Source organism: Anas acuta, chromosome 1, assembly GCF_963932015.1.
Source record: "Anas acuta chromosome 1, bAnaAcu1.1, whole genome shotgun sequence".
In the NCBI taxonomy this organism is placed as follows: Eukaryota; Metazoa; Chordata; class Aves; order Anseriformes; family Anatidae; genus Anas; species Anas acuta.
In genome coordinates, this window is record NC_088979.1 from 67,672,026 (window position 1) to 67,694,759 (window position 22,734).

Genomic DNA, 22,734 nt, shown 5'->3' on the forward strand with positions numbered 1-22,734 from the left:
TCTTTGAAATATTCTTTCCATGCAGTCTTCATCCTTGGGAAAGCACAAAGTACAAACTAGTGCTGAAGTAATTTTGTGTTTGTGGCCTTGTATAGGCAGTTCTTTAAAATTTGGGACTGGATACCAATGAGGAACTCAAAAATCCCAGGCATGTATTTGATGAATGTTCTTTTTCTTTCTTTCCTTTTCAACACCTACAGAGCAAACAAAAACGAGTCTGCTGCGAATTCTGAGCCATAGTGTGCAATCAAGGGAAGAAAGCCCAGATGAAAGAACATCTCCTGAAAAAAAGAGTTTTTCTCTCAGAAAGAGTGTGAAATGCACAACTGTTTTCAAAGGCAGGTTAACACAACAGGAAGCCCTGGGTGGGGTAGCTGATAATATTTTTCTTGATATGTTTGGAACTAATAGTTCAAAATAGGCAAAACCATGTAGACCCACAGTTGAAAGGTCCAGAGCTCAGCAGAGATGCATAGAGCTGGAGAAGCAAAAGGGTGTTGAAACAAGGTATTCACAATTTACAACTGCTACCAGACTTCTAAACTAGCTTACAGCAGCTTACAGTCCACAGTATGTGTAAGCTGTGATGCTGATATATGTTAGACTGCTGAAAGGAAGTTACTTTTTATCAATGGGGTAAATACTTTTCGAGAATCTCTTGTTATGATATAGTAATATATTGTTGTTTTGATGTAGTAACTCTTAGTTATGTGCAATGTTGAGTCTAAAGCTGATAGTGGTGACAGTGTGGTACCAATATGAAAGGAGGTTGCACTTTATATGCTCTGGGAAGGATGATTATGTAGAGGCAAAAGTATTTCCAGTAGGGCTTGCATATACTTCCAGATAGTTTTCATGTCTCACAGTGATTCATGCAGCTCTATACGATAGGTCCTATAAGTTCTTCTAAAACCTCACCATTAATAATTAAAGATGTTGGACTTTTTAGATTTCAGTGTCTTATTTTTAGTTCTTCAGATACATTTTGTATAGATTTTCATAGCAATATATACCTTAAATTATCTATTGCTTGTCATTTCTTTAGTGATAGTGCTTGGTACTGCATCTTGAATTGGGGAATAAACTGGTTAATCTTTATTTTGGGTTACAGGAATAAATAAGCACAAAATTCAAAGTCTTTTTAAAAATAAATAAATTATTCACCGTCTACTTTATAAATTTGCTCATTAGTTAATTAGGACTCATGAGACGCACAGTAATACTGTTACCATTGATCAAGCACCAGCAGACACAGGAAACATTATTCTCATTGACTGATTTAGCAAATGAATGCTATTTTGTAGTCCTTGTGACACTACTAGTAGGCACAAATAAGAAAATTATGCTATTCCTCTGTCAGTGTATGTATATATGCTGTTGTGTGCACAAAAACTATAACATAATGAAATGCAAATGTTTTGTCTCAGATCTGAAAATGAAGAAAACTGTGAAAAGGACATCTACAAGGTATGTGAGTGCATCTAAAGGCACATCACACAAAATTTAGTTTATATTCTTCTTTTGTCTTTTGAAAGTTCTCAAATACATTTCTACCTTCATCTTACAGTCTCTTGTTTCTAGTTCTCTAGATACCTCTTCAGCTTTTTGGTTAAAGACTCATGGCCTCGTTGCTAGGCGACTCACCATCATGGATGCCTTAGCTCCTACAGCTGTCCCTCATGGTACTAAATACATCCCAGTTCTGGACAAGCATGTAGTTTCTAAAGTATTTGATGAGGTAAAGTGTTTATGCTGTTTCAAAGTAAACATAAACCTTTGTACTGTTTCCAAAAGGATTTTTTTTACTCATTTCCATAAATTTCATAATTATATTGTCTAGTGTTCATGGCAGATGGCTGATGTGCACGAAATGTATAGTGTGTATCTAATAATGTTCATTCATCCACCAGTAAGAAGACAAAACTGATAGTTAATAGTATTTCTTGTGGACTTTTAAATTTTACAGCTTTACATGTATAATTTTTCTTTCACAGTTACCAGTTGATGGCAGTGTGCAGCCATCAGGTACCCAGCAATTGCTTGAGGGTCACAGCCACTTCTCATTCATATTACTTCACTGAAATACTGTATTTTAAGTCCATAAAGTTGTTTGGAAAAATGTGCAGATGCATAGATTGTAGATTGATGCATTCTCAGGTTTTACATGTGTACTCTAAAGACTTTTTGAAAAGGATTGGCATTCAGTAAGTAAAATCTAATTTTCATAGATGTAGAGGATTGTGAGATTCTGGAGGTGCAAAATTTATGATGAATCATGTGTCTTAAAATTTCAATTGCCATTCCCTTTAAAGGAATTTCATTTTTTGGCAAGTTTCTCTAAATTAATTCCTCTTACGAATCCTATGGAAGACCTATAAATATGTTGCATCTTATTTTAAGTAATAAAAGCTGCTTCTCTGAACAAAGCAAAAATACAAAGCTAAACAGCATCTATTTAAATAACGATTAAGAAAGGTGTTTTGGAATAGGCTGTGATATACAATCAAATAAAATATTTATAACATACACATCCATAGATTTAAAAATTTTCATGTTTATATTTTGAATGTGTTTTGTAACAACATGCAGATTGTGGAAGCAAACCCATATCCTCTATTTTAGTAAAACTAAGTCAAAACCAAGTTCTTTGGGTATTTTTTCTTTAAGTAAGAGTTTTTTTTGATTGTTTGTTTGTTTTTTATACAATTAAAAAGATGGATTTTATATTAGAAACTCAAAAATATACATTTTCACATTTCAGACATAGATTTTTTATATCCAGATTTTTATATGCAGATTTTTATATGGACATTCAGTAACTAAAAACTGTACAAAACAATCTACTGTAAGTGAAATGCCAAACAAAAAAAACAGTGTGGCTTTCAGATATCTCTTTTGATCTATTTCTGAGGAGTCACATCTTTTTCCATCTTCTTCTGAGTATGGCTACTAAGTAGAGCTCTTCCACCTTTTTGAATGAATACTCCTTTGAATCATTTCCAAGATAATCCTGAGCTGCATTTGAACTGCTTTTTGCAAAAACACTAGTCTGTATAACCTAATAGTCTTTAAAAATATTTCAAAGCTGTGTTTCAGCGAATAGAATAGAATGGTTTGGGTTGGAATGGACCCTAAAGACCATCTAATTCTAACCCCCCTATCATGGACAGAGACACCTTCCCCTATATCAGGTTACTCAAAGCCCCATCTAACCTGGCCTAAACGCTTCCAGGGATGGGGCATCCAAAGCTTCTCTGGCCAGCTACACTAGGGTACTACACTACTACCCTAGAAGTACAAGCAGAGGTGTTTTTTAAATGGTAGTTCATGGGAGCTTATGCTAGCCTCGTTCAGTGTTGAATTAAGTTCAGTGTTACTGTACAGTTGTTATGGTCTGGACAGTTAGGTATGGGCTTTCTTTAGATTCAAGAATAGAAATACAAAAAATAAATCATTTTTACTACTTTTGTACCTGATAATCCCCATGAATTGCATAGAAACACTCAGTTTCTTGGATGGTGGAGAATTATTCTGTGTGTAGAGGTATAGATTTTTCTGGGTCTGAAGCGGTACACAGGAGAAAAATGTTTGAGGTTGCCAACCAGGTGTAACCGGTAGAGCTCATGAGATACCGAAAAGCAATAAATAGGTTCTGAGATAAGTTAAGAGCTTAAACAGGAGAGATTAAAAGATTGATGAAGAATCACAGAATCACAAAATGGTTTTAGAAAGGAACCTCTGGAATGAATCTGGTCTGGACCAAGAACTATCTTGATTATTCTGGTACGTCAAGAAAACTTCACTGAGGATAATAAACTTACAGACATTTTTGCATTCTTTCCTCTGAAATCTAATTTTTCTTGGTATGGAATGCAGACATCCTTGACTGAGTTTCTGGGGATGGTATAAGTTTTATTTTCAGCCTTTGCTAGCAGTGATGATGGACTAAATGTGAGCAGTTTTCTCACTTTAGAGATGAAGCAAGCAAAAGGTTTCTATGACAACTGTTCACTAACAGCAGAGGCTGACCTCCTTTCCCAATTTTATGTGACCTTTTTGTTTCACCTGAATTATTTCACAGAAATTAATTCATTAAAATATCCATCAGATTCATATCCAGAAAAAAAAAAATCCATCTGGGATTTTATCTGAATTATATTGTGGTAATTCTGGAGCAAACCTTCCCTATAGAACCACCTGTATTTTTGCAAAATGAGTCATCTTCATACAGCTTTGCAAGTAATGTTTTGTTGATTCAATTCTTTACTCAAGAGAGTTAAGTTCAGATTCAGCCAGACCAAGATATCTTGTTCAGTCGAAACAAATTTTTCTAGGGTTATTATGCTTTAGTTTTGTCTCCAAAATGTTGAAATTTTGGTTTTGAAATAAAAGTCATTTTGAAACAAGTCATTTCTTTTGATATGAAAGTTTAAGTATTTAATCTAGAAAATGACAAAACATTTTGGCACTAAAAAATCTTCCTTGTCATTTCTTTCAGCTGAATCTGTGAAATTTCAGTTGACTTCATGAGCAGTTTCCATTGCTCTGAAAGTATGCATAATATTTGAAGTTTACTACTTGCTAAGAACACATTCTGTTCTGGTTTTATTCTGCAGTACTGTAATAATGTGTTTATGCTTGTCTGTCCTTCACAATCTATTTAGAGTGTTTTCCAAACTGTATTAAATATTCATTTTTCACGTGATGCTGTTTGTACTTGAATTTGCTCTGGGAATTTGTAAGGGATACGAGAGAAGGCTTCCACATGGTGACCCCCTCCTGAACTTTTATAAACTTATTCGGAGTAATATAGCAGACAACAACCATGGCAGCACAGGGCTGGATGGGGGTTGCTCTTAGTTCCCTGCTTTCCAGCTTTCAAACTCCACCTGGAAATGACAGATAGGCAGATTGCATGGCTTGTGAGCAGAGATTTCCTTCATCCATCTCTGGAAAGGTACTTCACTGACGTGTTCCCATTAACCTTAGCTTCTAAGTGATCTTAAAATTAATCCAATATGAAGAGCTTTGATGTGGTCTGGCACTGAAGTGACAGAGATTTGTAAATCAGAGAAGATGTCTTCAGAAAGAGGTTTGCCACTTGACAGCCAGCTGCAAATAGGGAATATAAAGTCACATCATTGCTCCCAAAAAAATGATCCTACAGCAATAATTTGGAATCTAGCTAGGTTGTGATGATTCAAACACACATATATGGATACAAAATCATTGAAAAATGTTCTCAAATGTAGAAGTTTTGTTATTGCTTTATTTTTTTTTGCTTGCATTATCCCCCTCAACGGTGATTTTATTTTTATTTAACTTGAACCTCATCCATCCTTTTGTCATTACATCCTGATCTCAGACAGGCACTTGGAGAAGCTTCCAATTCAACCATATGTGTTAAAAACAGTTCTGAGGAGAGTAACATTCTCTGATTTCTCCATTTTCTCCTTGTATTTTTTCTCTTTATAGTCATCATAATGGCGTTGATGAGTAAATAGCTTTTCTTATAGGAACTGCTGAGTAATTTAAAAGGCTGAAGGATGGTGGGACTTTGGACTGAGAAATGGGAAGGCATCCTTCCTCCTTTCTGTCATCCTTTTCCACACTTTTCTCTGCTTTTTTAAGATATACTATTAACTGTGTGAGTTGCTATTTTATAATGAATTTGGCTTATGGAGATGTCACGTTGTGAGCTTTGGAAGGTATGGAGGTTCCTGATTCTGAACTACCTGGTTAGGTTCCTAATCCTTATTGTGGTCAATTAAGACTAGTTGCAGTGAGCAATATCCAACTTGTTCACTCTTTGGTGATCAGTGTGGTAGCCAAAAATCTCTCTCACTTTGGTCCTCTAATTCCTTAGAAAATATGGTCCCCCATAATAAGAGTAATTGCCATATCTGTCTACAATAATTATGATTATGATGAGTGTTGCTTTAAAGCAGTACAATCTGGAATATGCTTCTGTCCCTTCTTTCATTATTAGAGTGAGGTTTTTTGAGAGTACTGGTTTAATTAAAACTAACCTAATTAATAACTAACTAATTAATAACCTTGATTTGCCTTGTCTTAAAATAATTGATTTGCAACTTTCTGTGTAAAGCAATTATATCATTTCACAAGATGTCCGTCATTAACTGACGTTCAATGGCCATTTCTTTGAGGTGCTCACAGCTTTGTTTCTGCAGCCTTTCCATGTCCCTTCTGTCTGTTCTGATCCTTGTACATAGACTCATTGCCATTCTTTTATTCTTACAGAGGAAAAGTTGTATGATAAATAACACCTTTGCCTTTTATTGTGTCACAGATTTTACCATTGGCCCATTTTAGCAACAAGAAGGGGATCACACTAATTAATCCTCAGGCAGTGAATCTTGATGCCTATAAACAGAAGCTGGAAAAAGCAATTAAATCCTATGAAAGGCAAGTCTACTCATCAGAATTGTATCATATTTACAGTCTAATTTCAGAATTTTCTTATGTAGTGGATACTTGCATACAAATTCTTTGGTTGATACTGGAAATTCCATACTTTGACAAACTTTAATCAACCATTAACCTATAAGAGAAACGTTTATATTCTTTACACAAAATTCATAATAATAGTAATGATAAAAACAACAAACATAATAGACAAGGAGATAATAAATAACATGTTGTTCATATTTTATTTGGTCAATGACTTTTTTTTTTTTTTTTTTTTTTTTTACTTCTGGAAGTGCTTGGGATTACCCTGGCCCAGGTGCTGGACCTTGCACTTGGTTATGGTGATGTTCATAAGGTTTGCATGGGTCCACCTCTCAAGATACTGATTGTTTTAATTTAATTTAATTTAATATTTTTGAGAAGGAGATATGTGTTGTACTTATTAATTAAATGTTGATAAGAGCACATCAGAAGTAAAAAGCAAGGGCAAGGACATTAGATCTCTAAGTTATATCTTTACCTTGATTTAACTTTGCGCAGTTTTTTTGATGTAATGAAATTATTTGACTACTGATATCATTTAGTAACTTTATAAGAGCTTTGACTAGAATTGTTTTAATAAATGAGATGTCTTCTCAGGCTGTATTTTAATAATATTTACAGATGTAATTATTTTATATGATAAAAAAACCCTTGATGGCAAGCGTTTAGTCTTTGTTTTTTTGATGAAAGCTATTGAGATCCTTTAAGTTTTTCTTTTCTCTGCAGCAATATGATAATGTCAATTCTTTTTTAAACATGTAATAACTCTCTTTTTCATTCCTGCTTCCTATTGCTAAATGTATATATACCTTTTGTGGTAAAAATCAAAAATTATGATTTGAAAATGCTGTTTGCTATGTCTAATATCAGGGGAATTCGATGAAGAAAAATCTGTTATTATTTTGTTATTGAGACAATGCTGTTATTATCAGGCTGTTGAAGAACTTAGAGAAATCTGGATTTCACACTCATTTTGACAGGAAGATGGGCAACTGGTATATTTTTGACTCACTTCTGAAGAATTGTTGAGGTTTTCATTGCTGTGCTGTACTACTGAATATTTAATATTTATTGACTTCAATTTTGAGGAAAAAAAAAAAAAGATGTTTTCAGGTTAAACTCTGATGACCTTTTCCTGAGGAGCATTTTCACAACACTGTCCACTGCTTCCTTAAATCTTTGGTGACTGTTAATACAGTTAACTTATCTTTACCACCATATGAATGAGTAATGAATCAGGTATATTTACAATAGAAGATCATTAACAACATAAAAAGGACTTCTCATTGCTTGTATTCTACGTGTGAAACAGCAAGCCAGTCAAATTTGTTTTGCTATAAATGCAACACCACTTTTCTAGTAATTGATTTTGCAAAGGCTGCAATTCAGCTTTGTGAATAGTGACTAGTCAGAAATTTATTCTGACATCTGTAGATGAGACAATATGTCAGAACATTCAGTTTCAAGAGTGGGAGCAAGCATGACAATATCTTCCCCATATATGGATTAACCTTAGCATCAAATTAAGGGGTGAAAAAGTGGTGAGGACAGAAATTTCATACTCTAACAAAGAGAATATTGAAGGCGAAAAAGGCTGAGAGCTTCAAACTGTGCATGATCTTGTATAGCCAGAGGCATTTATGAATGAGTTGGTTACGAGTGTGCACATTTAGAAGCATGAAATAGTCAGTGGAGCATGCTGAGACTACAAATTGTGAATGAACTAAGTAATTTACATTCTAGATGTGCTTGGTTTTGGTTTCTAGTAGATAAAATTAATCCACAAGAAATTGATATTCAGAATCTGGTGTTAATGGTCTTTTTTTATACTCAACAGTAAAACTAGGATGGTTTTAAAAGTCTAATGGTTGCAATCTGAATTTTTGCTAACAATGAATCTGTTCTTGTATTTCCAAAGGGAGTGCATTTTTCTGTAATTACAGCAATTAGGATCATTGGTAGAGGTTTATTTCTGTAGTGTGAAATGAAGTAATTGAGTGATGGCTTAACTGTTTTAGAAGCTAATAGAGAAAACTGTGAGCTAGATGACCTAATAAGAGTTTATGATTTATGTCTCAAAGCAAAAACAGAAGGTTTAGTGGTGCTTTTTAAAGACGTCAGCACTATATTGCTTTGGGAGTATCACTTCTGTTTTCCTGTCAGTAGTTTTTATGTAGCCAGAGTTTAATTAATCAGAAACCATAATGGCTCAATGGTTGGGTTATCTTAGCAGAAAAAAAAATAATTATCATTGCTCTCCATGAGTCTTTAGGCTACAGTTTTTTGAAACTGTTTAATTGGAGGAACTTAACTGGCATTTAATCACTTCTATTATTTGATTTATTATGCTGGTGCTGAATAGAACCATCCATACAAAATCTTGTCAGGAAACAGCAGTGATTGCCACTAATCCTTCAATGACCCTGAAATAGTCATGTTGCCACTTGATGGAAGATGCTGTTTTCCCATCTTCTCTTTCAGTTGATAATTTCATAGCTGAATGATAAGTACGCAGTTTAATAATACAGTGCTCTTGGAATACAAATCAGTGCAGATATCTTAAAAAACTGTGTTTATTTGCTGTTTGGGGATCATCAGATACACAAGGAACTCCATTCCCTCAAAACTGCTTTGCTTTTTTAATAGGCGCCTAAATCTAGTTATCTGGAGAGCACTATCTCAAGAGGAAAGAGACAAGTAAGCTATCACCATTTGTTTTTCTAACTTACCTCTGAAAGGCTGCTCATAAATGTCTGACATTTCTTTTTTGCCACTATTTCTTTAAACAACTTGTTTTGTTTTCAGATATTTCATGCCTGCACCTTAGTTTCAAAAATGTTTGTGTGATATGTAGTGATACTAAATTCTGGACCACCTTCTTACAGTGTTGATTATTTTTAAAGGAAAGGACTTGCATTCCATTTGAACAGCAGTAGTCTATTCTTGATCAGTGTTGAGTGACGGTGCCTTGGGAGGGCAGCATGTCATTGCCTTTGGCATCATGTTAGATCTTCTCTCATCCAGTAAAGAGCACCTCAGTGGCTGGTTTTAAATTATAATAAGCACCTTTACTGCTTGTGCTGCAACTATGTATCACAGTGAAAATTCACACTACTTTAACTGGATTGTTTCTGTATATTGATTTAGAAAACCAGAGACTAAGTAAACAAGACTGGCATCAGTGAAGTTGGCATCTGTTTACTTCAAAGAATAACGTGGAAATAAAATAATCAAAACTGAATGGGTGGGAAATACTCTAGGCAGAAAAATAGGAATGAAAACAAGAATGCTTCAGACTTCGGCTAATGAGCCAAATTACAGTGTTCTGTCATCAAAAAGGAGAACGGTTTTGGGCAAAAACCCATTCTGATGCAGAAAGGAAGTGAAGCCTATTAAACAAAAGAACAGCATACAATTAAAAAGAGGGAATAGATGTTTGCTAATTCTGACAGTGAGGTATAAAGTGCAGAAAGCTGACAATGTGACATCCAAAATATTTTATTGTGGGTGAGGTATGGCCAATCATATATGTAAGGAAGAAAAGAAATCTAGCAATTGTACAGTCTGTAGCTAAAGGGGCGTGGTAAGATTATTAGTGTTGGTGCATGGAAGTTGAAATATTTGATCTGTTTCTCTTCTAAATCTGTAATTTAAATGATCATGTTCATGTATAACAAAAGGATGATGGTGTATTCTAAAAATCATTAGGAATCTGTAGGGAGAAGATAATAAAGTCTACTAACTTTGTCACAGGACTCCTTAAAGAAGTGATTGAGAAGCTCTCTGATTCACTAGTGTTTACTAGAAGGTTATCTTAGATTACCAGGAAAATCCATATTTACTGGAGAAGTAATAATATTATGATTGTATTCAAAATAGTTGAGATATCCAGATCAGGAGATACGTTACCTTAATATTGATTCTAGGTGAACAAAGGATTCATTTAATAGATAACAAAATCTAGGTAAGTAACTATACCAGTCAGTATAATTTCATTACAAAACAGTTCGTAGAGGTGTAGAGAGATGAAGTGACAAAGAGTAGGACAACGCAGTAGGCATCACCGTGGTTGTATGTGTTAGTAAGACAGACGCTTAAATACTCTCTCCATGTCTAGATTTCATATTTTATGTTGGCGAAGCTGCAGAGAAGACGCACAGGACTGACTTGAATACTAAAAAGAAGTACCTTACTTCCAATTCGAGATTTAAAGAATGCTACCTGTGCTGGGTTTTGGGGGTGTAGTTTGTTAGTTTATTATCAAAATGACTATATGTTACTCAGCTTTCCATGTATAGATACTTTCAGTGTGCAGGTTCAAGATGGCTGTTCAGTGTAGTGGACATTGACATAACCCGAACCCTGTGTGGAAAGAAACTCCTGATCTCTGAGTGAAATCTGAACAGAACAAGACTGAAAGGAATAAGCAGCAGCAGATTCTTGCTCTTTTGATGTCATCATGACATCCACACTATATCCTGGTCTCCAAATTGGAGAGATGTGGATTTGATGGGTGTGCTATTCAGTGGATAAGGAATTGGCTTGAAGGTCACAGCCAGAGAGTGATGATCAATGGATCTATGTCCAATTGGAGGCTGGTGACAAGTGGTGTACCTCAGGGGTCTGTCCTTAGACTGATACTGTTTAATATCATTATCAACGACATAGATGGTGGGATTGAGTGTACCCTCTGCAAACTTGCAGATGACACCAATCTGAGTGGTGCAGTTGATATGATAGAAGTGGGACCACGTGAACCTAATGAGGTTCAACAAGTCTAAATGCAGGGTGCTGCACCTGGGCTTCTGAAACCCCAGACATGAGCACAGACTGGGAGAAGAACTCATTGAGAGCAGCCCTGAAAAGAAGGACTTGGGGGTTCTGGTGGACAAACACCTTGACATGAGCCAGCAGTGTGTGCTTGCAGCCCAGAAGACCAACTGCATCCTGGGCTGTATCACCAGAGGAGTGGCCAGTAGGGCGAGGGAGGTGATTGTCTACCTCTACTCTGCCACCTGGAGTGCTGCATCCAGGTCTGGAGCCCACAGTGCAAGAAGGATAAGGAGCTGTTAGAGTGGGCCCAGAGGAGGGACACAGAGATGATCAAGGGGCTGGAGCAACTCTTCAATGAAGATAGGCTGAGAGAGCTGGGGATGTTCAGCCTACAGAAGAGAAGGCTCCAGGGTGACCTCATCACAGCCTTTCAATACTTAATTGGGTCTTATAAAAAGGATAGAGAAGGACTCTTTACTCAGGTAGATAATGATTAGACAAGGAGAAATGGTTTTAAACTAAAAGAGGGGAGATTTAGATTAGATGTTAGAAAGAAATTTTTCACTCAGACAGTGGTGAGGCACTGGAACAGGTTGCCCAGAGAAGCTGTGGATGCCCCATCCATGGAGGTTTTCAAGACCAGGTTAGATGAGGCCCTGAGCAACCAGATCTAGTGGGTGGTGTCCCTGCCTATGGCAGTGGGTTTGAAACTAGGTGATCCTTGAGGTCCCTTCCAACCCAGGCCATTCTATGATTCTATGATCAATCAACACTGATGCAGGAAGTCAGGACTTAATTAGACATCTGGTGCCATTTTAAATGATCTAGATGCATGCCACTTCGTGCTAGCTGCTGCTCCAGAAGGACCAGAGATTTCCATGATTTCTGGATCATATCAGTAAGTTCTTTATTGATGCCTCAGGTATTCTAGGACATCTAAAATGGCATCAAATGCCTATGCTCAGCCACTTAAATTGCTCTGTAGATGTCTTTCCTTGAGATGCAGTTTGGCCAGATGCAGTTGTTTGATTAAACACAATGGTAGCTAGATGAAATAAAACAGCTTGTGCCACACAGAAGATAGATTGTATTTATTTGATGTTTTATTCTGCATTTAAATTTTGAATGTTGTGATTTTATTTTTAAAGTACTGTCAAAATTAAAATTTCTCCTACATGTAATTACAAATCTATTTATTTCTTTTTAAAGATTTAAAGAGGAAGGCCCAGTTCAATATATGGAGCATAAGGAAGCTTTGTTGGAAGCTTTAGAGAATTTGGGATGGCCTATTTCCTATGAAGATGTAATATTGTTAGAAGATGAGATACTGGCAGCATTAACATATATTCAGCAGGCCTCTGATCTCCAGGAAGCTGTCAAAAAGGAAATTGAGAAGAACTCAGAATTACACATCAGCAAAAATAAAAAGGTACAGATTGGAAGAGCTTTTTTTTTTTTCCCAGATATTGATCTCCAGTATGTGCTTCTGCAGTAATTTTGTTCTGTGGTAATAACTTATAAACTAGGCATTTAATATGATGCTATACAAACAGGGAGAGGAAAACAGCTAGTTAAAAAGAGAGCAAGGCTTCATAACTCTTTGGAAGTACTGGTAAAATAGAACTTCTGCAGCTGAGAGCACTGCAGAAATCAAGCCTCTTTGAAACAAATCTGAGCAAAATATCATTATCTCCTCTGCAAGCACAAGAGAGATATATGAAAGGAGAAAGAAATATGTGAAAGACAATTACGATACAAGACTTTTGTTTCAGTTAATATCAGATAAACAGGGATAAAATATCTTGTAATGTCAGAGTGGTTCATTTTAATCTTCTGTGGTTACCTATCTTCTAAAAGATGGGGTCAGGGGATGACATGTATTTAGACACTGAAATTTAGCTGTCTGTAAAATACAGGCATCAATATATGAACAGGTTGCTTATAAATTATGCCAAGTATCAGTATACACTACCTAGCAGGTCATGTGTAGAAATATAGTGCCAGTATTTAAAAAGACAATCTTCTTTTATCTGACATTTCTTGAGATACGCCCCTCTTTTCATTGATACCAATATTTTTCGTTAAAAGCTCTGGCCTTTTACATGTTTTGACATAAGTTATAAAAAATATTTGCATTAAATTGACAATAATATGTTATGATAACACAGTCCATATATGAAAATAAATGATTATGGGAAGGAATGCATTCAGTTTTCTGTCATTTATTCCACTAAGAATGTGCATCTGAAAACATTTTAATGTCTCAAAAAACAGATGATCTTAATTCATTTTACATTAGTCTGAAAATATTACATCACCAATAAAGTTATTTTGATTACTGATTTATCTCTGCCAGATAATATCCCAGTATAAGAGTAGCAGAAACTTGTTCATGTTTCATTTTTTCACTCTGTAATTTTGCTGTTGCCTTGAAACACCAATGTGTACTTTCAGACACGATGTGATTAACATTGTGCAATCACTTATCCTGAGTCAACCTGCTTTAGGAGCCTAATCACAGCACCATCTTCAGTAATTGCTAATCTGCAACTGAAAAGCTTTAAGAGTAAGAGGCAGAAATGCAGATGTAATTAGAATTCTGTTTATGTGGCGGAAAAAAGAGAATAAAAAAATAAGCAAAAAACTCTGGAGCCTTTTCAAAATGCTGCCGGAGGCTTTTCCAAGTGTGATTTCTATCTACAGAATGGGTATAAAAAAGTAAAGTGCCAGCTGAAATACGTTACATTACTGTGAGGAAATAGCAGATATGACACTGAATGAAAATTACCATCGTAAGATAGTAGAAAAATCCCAATTATCCTGGAAGTCTACTTGACAAAGCAGACTTCTAAATTGCCTGCTTTTTTTTTTTTTTTTTTTTTTTAAACTAAACTCAACCCCCTTATTTTTTAGCTTTTAAGGGTTCTTAATTACCTTCACAACTTCTTAAAAGAATTAGTAATCCTTTTTGGATGTCCTTGCTATGGGAGCTTTCTCTTTAAGCCTACAACTGAAACTGAATTAATGGTCTGGTTATCTGACCTCTGGGAGTTGTCCTCAGGCATCTGTGTTTGCCTGTGTTTGAGAAACGTAGGCTATGTCAGTGCCCTGTTGAAAGAGGGTGAAGTAAACATCTGTCTGCACAGGGCCATGAGATGACAGAAGACCTCTAGTGATGCAAGAAGTAAATTCTTTGGGAAATGAATAAACACATTTAATTATTATCAAGCAAAATATAAAACAGTGAAGAAGTAAAGATTACCTAATTGGAGGGCTAATTGTAGACTGCATCTTATTTTACTCAGTTCTTTTTGCTGTACAGATTAAAGCAGGTGTTGACAAAAATCTCCCTATTCAAGCTGTCACTGGGTTTTCATTTACAGATGTTAAAAAATGAGGAATCTATAATTTTATTTGTTCTAAGAAGTAACTGTTTTGACTTAAAATATTTGTATTTCGAACTTGCCAGGCCTAACAATCAACCATCATTTTTATGATTTTTCTCATTGAATTGTAAAAGTTGTTTACAGTGTTATTTTCACCTAGTAAAAGGATGTGTTCAGGGTCCTCTATCCACTTCTCATTAGACCACTTCAGGTCTACTGGGGTCTTGGCATTACTATTCTTCAGACACAACAGATTCTAGGAAAGTTTTTTGCATCCTCTTAATGGCTATCACTTTTTCATTAAAATAGTTCTTTCCCCAAGTGTCATAATCTTTCCTTTGGGTGTGATGAGGAACATTTCTCCTCATACTAAATATTTCTTTTTCTACACACCATTGGCCATCCAATTCTGCAGACAGAGAAAGCTGCATTCATTACTAAGGATCCACTCTAATTAAGAATACGCTTTTAAAAGTACTGCGCTTCCCTTAGGATAAGCTGAAATGTGCAAGACTGATACTTGTTTGTGACCCTGCCGAATGGTCACCATGTAATAAAAAGAATTTGAAGTGGTTAATAAGCATACTGTGATCTGTAAAGCTTGTTTATTTGGGTGGAAAGGGACCTCTAGTGGTTCACTGAGTCTATTCTTTCTGAAAAACGTTTCATATCTGATTGATTTAATTATTCCTAATGAAATATTTATAGTTGAGAAATGATTCTTTGTAAGAATGGAAATTCTGCATCTCCCTTGGCAATTTCTTCTATTTCCTGGTGTCCTAATTCTTACACTCCTCATTCTTCCACACCATTTAAGGATCACTAATCACTGTCTGTTGATACCTCTTTTATATTTCATATGCTTCCTAAGCAGCTTGGCATCTCCTGCCTTTGTTCTTGTGCCTCTTTGGGGAGACAAGGCAAAACAAGCATCCCAAAAAACATAGCAACAAGAAAGTTAAAAGTAATTTTAATAATTACCTAGAAATGTTTGGTCAAATTTTCCATAGTCATCAATAGAGTAATATGTTGGACGAAGTGTGTAGCTACAAAAAGGTAGGATCTTTGATAAAAATGGATTGTAGTCTATGCAGTACGGGCATGTTGCCACCAGCAGCATGGGAAGAGGAGGCTGTTTGGCTCTAAAGTATCAGGTTTGTGTAATGCCAAAGTTAGAGCCAGAGTCTGCTGATATTCCTCCTATCCATACTCAATTACAGTAGGAAGGTGCAAAAACTAATCTCTTTGAAAGAGAATTTTAAAATACAGAAGATACCGGATGTGGGAAGTGAAGTCAGCTTCACCTTGTGATCCCATGCATTGCCTTCAGCAGAAGCAGAGCTAAGCAGGGTGGGATCCCTGAGGTTCAGATGGGGCTCCTTTGTAACAATACTGGACAATGATATTCCAGAAATGGGCACTCTGAGAGTGCCTGGGTCAATTGCACCGACTACCTAAAGACTGTGTGGTAGGTAGGAGAGTCAGATTTCACTTCACAAGGTCTTTCTGCACCACCTGAATTTTGCACTGCTTGGAGCCCTCCCTGGGGTGCTTGCAGAGCCTTTAGTAGCTGGGTTAATGTGGACTGCTGGAAATTGCCCAAGTTATTAGTCAAGCATTACAAATTAGTTTTGAATAAATATTCAGCACCAGCTGTCCCTCTGGAGCCTGAGGAATTAAGTAAATGGTTTACCCAAATACCTTTTTGTGTCTGTGGACTTGGAATTCTTTGCACTCAAGCCAGACTATGTTAGGTTTTACTTTAAGCAGGCAGCTAAGCACTGTGAAAGACCTTCATTTTAGACTCAGTTCAAAAAACAGAGGTGTTGATATAGGTTATATTCTATAGGGGTAAAGAGTAAACTAGAAAAACAACAACAACAACAAAAACACCAAAAAACACAACAGGTATCTCCCATTTAAAATATATCCTTGCCTTTTTGTTCTGCTTTCCTTTGCTTATTTGGGGGATTTTTATTTTATTTTATTTTATTTTATTTTATTTTATTTTATTTTATTTTATTTTATTTTATTTTATTTTATTTTATTTTAATTTTATTTTTTATTTATTTTTTATTTATTTTTTATTTATTTTTTATTTATTTTTTATTTATTTTTTTTAGGATCCTGTATAATTTTTATGTGGGAGATTGGGAAAAAAAGTTTATCATAGTTACAGTGAAACTGAGAGCAATTTAGTAATCAATTTCCTATCTTTTGCATCATAATTGCTTGTTAGGGCAAACCAAATATCAAAACCAAATATACCTTTCTTAGGAAGAAAATCTCATCAGACAAGGAAGCAGATCATACTCACCTAGTATACAGGGTTTTTTTAGGACCATATGGACTATGGTTATTTTTCAGAAATACAGTTGATAAATGGTGTGTAGATATGTGGAAAAGTTTGAGATTTCAAACTGTATGTTTTTGTTACTCAGTGGAATTGTAGTAGAGATGGATGCTTGCAAATTGTTTATGAGGTGAGCTAATAAGTAAGTACTTAGAAATTAACAGGCAAAAAGTGATTTACTTCATGTTACACTTGCTTATAATTTATATTTAGAAGCATTATCATAAGCAGTATAGAGAAAATAATAGACATTCAAGAATTAATGTGCTATTGTAGCAAATGTAAGTGACATTGTTATTCTAGAGGGTTGTATGTATAAAATATACTTTCAAAATACTGGGATTACAGACTTGTTAGAAATAAAAGGATTTTATATAACAATTTCTCTCAGGTTTTTCAGGAAACCAAAATGTGAAGTATTCTTTCACATTCTGACATATACACACAATAGCCTGATCCTCTCAAAACTTGCAGTGAGAGGTGCCCTGAATGGGAAGGAAAAAAAAGGAAAATGATTCAGAGAATATGACTTATTTTCAACGCGAGTAACAGTAATACCCTGTGAAATGTGAACATGAGCTATAAAAGGCTTTAGGGTAAAAGAACATAGCTGTAAAGTAAAGTACTCAAAATCTGGGAAAGCCAAATGGTATATTTCTACGTAAAGCCACTTGTGATTTGTGGTAGTCTAGCTATTTTTCTTATCATTTGATTTCCACAAGTCCATGCCTCAGTAACTGCATGAGATCCATTGTGCTTTTTGCATGCTTTATTCAGTTACTGCTAATTGCAGTCACTGCCTTCAACTAGGACTTGAACCAGTGTACATACAGCTGCCCCTTGGTATTTCTATCCTCACCATCCAGTGCATGGTCCCCCAAACTTCATTAAGGAGCAATTTGTCAGTATGATTTGGTCTTCTGTAGTCTGGGGGGTTGCCCTCCCAAGAGAAGAACACTAACTAAAAGGACAGAATCATGGACAGCAGCAGCTCCATAAAATGTAATTTAATATTTTGCTAAGCTGAAACGTTTAAAAATTTTTGAAGAAAATAGTTTTGAATTTATAGTTTGCAAATAAACATTTTCCAGACACTATCTTTTTTTAATTTAAATTTTCGATTCTGTATTTGTATTTTTAGTCAGTCATTCCATACAGTGCTAACCTTTATGAAAATAAGATAACTGTGAAGACCCACCTATCTGGACAAAATGGATGTGTTCACTTGTTCTGCAAAATCAGTAGATTTTTCTTTAGCTCATTCTTGAATATGAATTGTCCAATTTTTAAATTATTTCCTAGGAAAACAGCAGCCAGAACCATAATTCATCAAGATAAATTTTTGCCTGAATATTTAAAAGTCCAGGTATTATTATGACCATCTTAAACAGGATTTAATAGTGAAAACTCTTAGGTAGTCTTATCCATGAGAGCTTCCTGTAATGAACTTGTTCTGTTATTAACTATTCTGAATATTTAAAATAATCCAATTTACTGTGAATCATCAACAGTTTATTACATTAAATTGCCTAAATTGTTAGTTGGTTCCGAAGGATAGGTTCAGGCTGACTGGTTGGTTGTTGTGAAAAAAACAAATATCATTGTGTCAAATTACAGAGAATTGAAGAAGAAACTGTGAAGACAAAGTCTAAAAAAACACAAAAGGACAAAGTATTTGTGACTCTCAAAAGCCAAAAGGTGATTGCAAGATCAGACATCACAGGATTTTATTATCCAGGTATCTATTTTTGTCCACATTTTAAATATTTTTTTATAGTTTTCTATTACTGATAAAACATTACTTTAGGTTGTGTTTGGCTACTTCTGTTGTAGTCATGTTTAGTATTGATTATATTACACGTGCATATTCATGAAAAATGAATATATATCTTATGTGCAAGTATATACATTTATAGAAAGACATATATTTTGTATGACTAGAAAACAATATTTAATTTCTACAAATGGTTTCATTTCTGTTCTTCAAACAGTTTCATTTCTATAAGAAGAGTGTGGAAGAAAATTTTAATTAACAGTAGCAGAGAGTATTATAGAATCACAGATTAGTTTGTGTTGGAAGGGACCTTAAAGACCATCCAGTTCCAACCCTCCACTATGAGCAGGGACACCTCCCACTAGATCAGGTTGAAGGTATCAGCCTATTCCTCTTTGATGCCTCCCTCACTTCTTTCTGTTGACCATTTGTCAAAGGTTGAGGTTTTGGGTGTGTTCAAAGAATTCACTAAATGCTTTTGCCTTTCTGTTGAGCTTTAAGCCAGAATGGTTATTAGGTAAAAATGTGTTCTGTTTTTTTCTTAATGAATAAATCATACTTATAAGCAGGCTCTGCTATGGGAAAAAGAAAGTACCTTGGACAATTTTTCTGTTTTCATGTTCTTTTGTATCTTGGATAGCCATATTTCTGAGCTTGCTCTGCCCTCTCCATTTAGAAGGAGGGATCTAAGGCAGAGCAACTGCATATGGAGGGGGTGTGTGCACGTGTAGTCAGGAAGTCCATTATTTTTGTGTTACCTTCACTTGTGTTTTTATTTTAAATTTGTATATTTTATCTGGGATAATAGATTTATTGTGAACAATCAGCCACCTGATAGTCTTACAGATGTCATGCCTGTACTAGAAAATTATTCTTTGTTTTAGTTTTATGCTGTTATTTAGAATGCTTAGTAAGACTTTTTTTCAGATACAAATTTCTCTTCTGTCCTGGCACAATTTGTCCTGGCTAAATGAAAATGAGGAATGTATAGTATAGAATGTTTAACCTCAGTGCTGTGTGGCAGTCTACAGAATTATTATTTTATTTTATTTTATTTTATTTTATTTTATTTTATTTTATTTTATTTTATTTTATTTTATTTTATTTTATTTTATTTTATTTTATTTTATTTTATTTTATTTTATTTTTTTACAAGAGATAAAAGAAAAATCATTAGCATGTTACTATGTTGTTCTTTTAGGAACTGTGACAAAGAGTATCAGTCCTACCTGCACTCTTGTTGACTTAAGCCATGGGGAGACTTGGATTGTACCTCTGAAGTTTGTTATACCAGTGGGAGGTGCTATGCCATACACATATCTACAGGTGAAAAATTTAATATTTTTTATGATAGCAAATACGCGTTTGGAATTTTGTCCCTTTGGTTACATACAGAATAAATCATATATATTTTTTAAATATATATTTTAAATGCATTATTTCTTTTAAAGAAAAGTCTATAGTGAGAGTGATATCTCCATTTCAGTGTTATTTTCAACACACTATTTTTTATTTGTTTGGAGTGATATTGAAAATTACAGTCATATTGATTGTGATTTTATTCCTTTGTTTATGAGAAGTTTGTATTATTTTCTTAGTAGAACATGAGTATTTGGCCACCTGAAGAAGAAATGGAAGATATTTACAAGCAAAATGTATTGTTCTCTAGTTCACAGATTAAGATCGGGGGGGAGTCCTTTATACACAATTCAGTGTATAGCAGGTTCTAAACATATAATTTGATTAAAAAAAAAAATTGCTACTTCCACATTCGTTTTTAAAATGATTTTGTATAAATCAGTTACATATGCAATCCTCTAAAATTCCTGAGGTTAGTTTAAAAGCTTACTAAAAATGTGTAAATTTGAGCAGAGCTAAAGGGGAAGAGTTAAAGAGAACTGGAAACTGGAAGAGTTTTGTCATTCTGTTCAAATTGCTAGTTGAGCCTTGGTGCATTTATTAGGGCTTTGTAATTTATTTTTGCTTTGTATTCTCCCCTGATTCAATGGAAATTGAATAGCACATGCGAGGACCAAATTCCTCTCCTTTCCTTTTAAAAATCCATATTAAACATGGGAACATATTAGAATGATGATTCATGTATGAATATCTTAGTATTTGCCTTTTAGGTCTTGTAAAACTCACAAGCTACATGGTTATTGTTAACCAAAGCTTTCCTGGTGTGCAGGTTGGAGACTATGTCTTTGCCAGAACTGGGACACAGACAGGAAACTGTTATTATGTGCCTGCCATTGTCATAGCAACACCAAAGAGCGTGAATGTGGGTGCTAAACTCTACACAGTTCTGATGTTTGACAACAGGAAAGTAAGTTTACAAGAGGAAAAAAATATGGCAATGGTAGTACCAGCATTCTGTTTTTTATGAGGCAGGTACAATTTTCCAGGCTAATGAGCCCACTGTCCCATTCCCTGTCTCCAGCTAACCAAAGTAAATGAGATTTCAGGGCTTAATGAAGAACCCATGCAATAAACATTAAAAGTGAAATTCTGTAGGATAGCTTATTCTTAAACCATGTACTGTTCTTTCCTCTATAATCAATTTGGTGGCTTTCACAAGCTCCATGCTGCTAAAATGAGAAATACAGAGTTTTTAATCACAGTCAGTACAATCTTCAGTTTATTTCATTAGGTTTGTTTGTTTGTAAGCCATTATGATAATTTCACGGTATTTTTCATAGTGCAACATTAAGACAATGTATTTTGTACTTAAAATTTTCATCTTTAGAAGCTGATTACAGTTGCATTAAAGCAGTTGGCTTTTTATACATATATTTCTTCATTGTTTCTGAGCTTTAGATGTAAATTAGATGAATGTTGATGGTATTGCAGGAACACTGTGTAAGGAGTGGGCTTATTAAAATCAGCCAAACGAAGTATGCCTTTTCCTGTCAGTACATAAGAATGGTGCAGAAGGTGGATTATACAATGTGAGTATGCTTGAACCTAAAAATAAAATAGTTATTTTACATGAATCTTGAATATTGCACTTTTGGTTCAACTATGCTGTCAGGTTTCCATATATAATACTCAAATTACTGTTGTCATGAACTGGTTTGCTCTAAACGTAACCAAGTGATTTGACCCACATGCATGTTCAGGAGAAGAGCATTAACTATCTGTTCCACCATTTTATTATCTGGTGCTTTGCTGTCCTGTTTTCACTTTGGAAACAATGAGGGTATGTGATGGCTTGAAGCTTAGCACCAGGAAGTTGTTAGAGGATTGCTGAAAGGTGAGATGAAGTTTTGATTTGTCAAAGACTGAGTCTTTCTTTTAAGATGTATGCTATGATATAAAGCTATTCACGACACCACAAGTTGTCTCTAAGATATTGAATCTTCTACTGGGCTTAAATCTGAGGAAAGATGGGAAGAGGCATAGGATGAATATGAGCCCCTACTTAAGTTCTGCAGAATTTATGTACAGCAGGGATAATATTTTTCTGAAGTGTGTGGTGAATGTGCAGTGGTTCCGGGTGATTGTGGATTATTCTTTCTTCCTTTGTAAAGTTCTAGATTAATCCATTTGAAATAGCATGGGATTGTGATAAACTTCACAGCATTAACAGTATGACAGACAGCAACAACAGATCTCATGAAGTAGTATAAGGTCAGAAAAATCATCTGTGGATATTTCCCCAGAATATAAACCCCACCTTCCTGCAATTTGTGATTGAAAGATTTTTCTGAAGCACAATTGGAGTCTCTGGATTAAACAGACCTTAACAGAATTTTCTTCCATGAATTTGTGCAGGAGTTACAGTTTGTATGAGGAAAACATAGACTTTTGTTTTGAATTTTCCACCAGCCTTGATATCCCATAGAGGCTCCACACTGAGTCCATGTATATCAGCTCATTGTTGGCATTGCTGCCAAGGAACCTCATCAATGGAGATTTCTTCTATAGAGCTTGCATGAACAGGACAAATCCCACCTTTAAAGGCAATTTTAAAAGTT

General features: G+C 34.9%; 1 protein-coding gene across 1 annotated transcript in view; it reads left to right on the plus strand.

The window, feature by feature from the left end:
• The window catches only part of VWA3B (von Willebrand factor A domain containing 3B), a 72,018-nt gene that overhangs the window by 40,069 nt on the left and 9,215 nt on the right, over positions 1-22,734 (plus strand). Inside the window, exons 18-27 of the mRNA XM_068681159.1 lie at positions 201-338; positions 1,428-1,467; positions 1,582-1,738; positions 6,311-6,426; positions 9,118-9,168; positions 12,454-12,673; positions 18,601-18,721; positions 19,959-20,083; positions 20,946-21,083; positions 21,608-21,705. Coding sequence (XP_068537260.1) covers positions 201-338; positions 1,428-1,467; positions 1,582-1,738; positions 6,311-6,426; positions 9,118-9,168; positions 12,454-12,673; positions 18,601-18,721; positions 19,959-20,083; positions 20,946-21,083; positions 21,608-21,705 — 1,204 coding nt within the window. The remainder of the gene's footprint in view (positions 1-200; positions 339-1,427; positions 1,468-1,581; positions 1,739-6,310; positions 6,427-9,117; positions 9,169-12,453; positions 12,674-18,600; positions 18,722-19,958; positions 20,084-20,945; positions 21,084-21,607; positions 21,706-22,734) is intronic.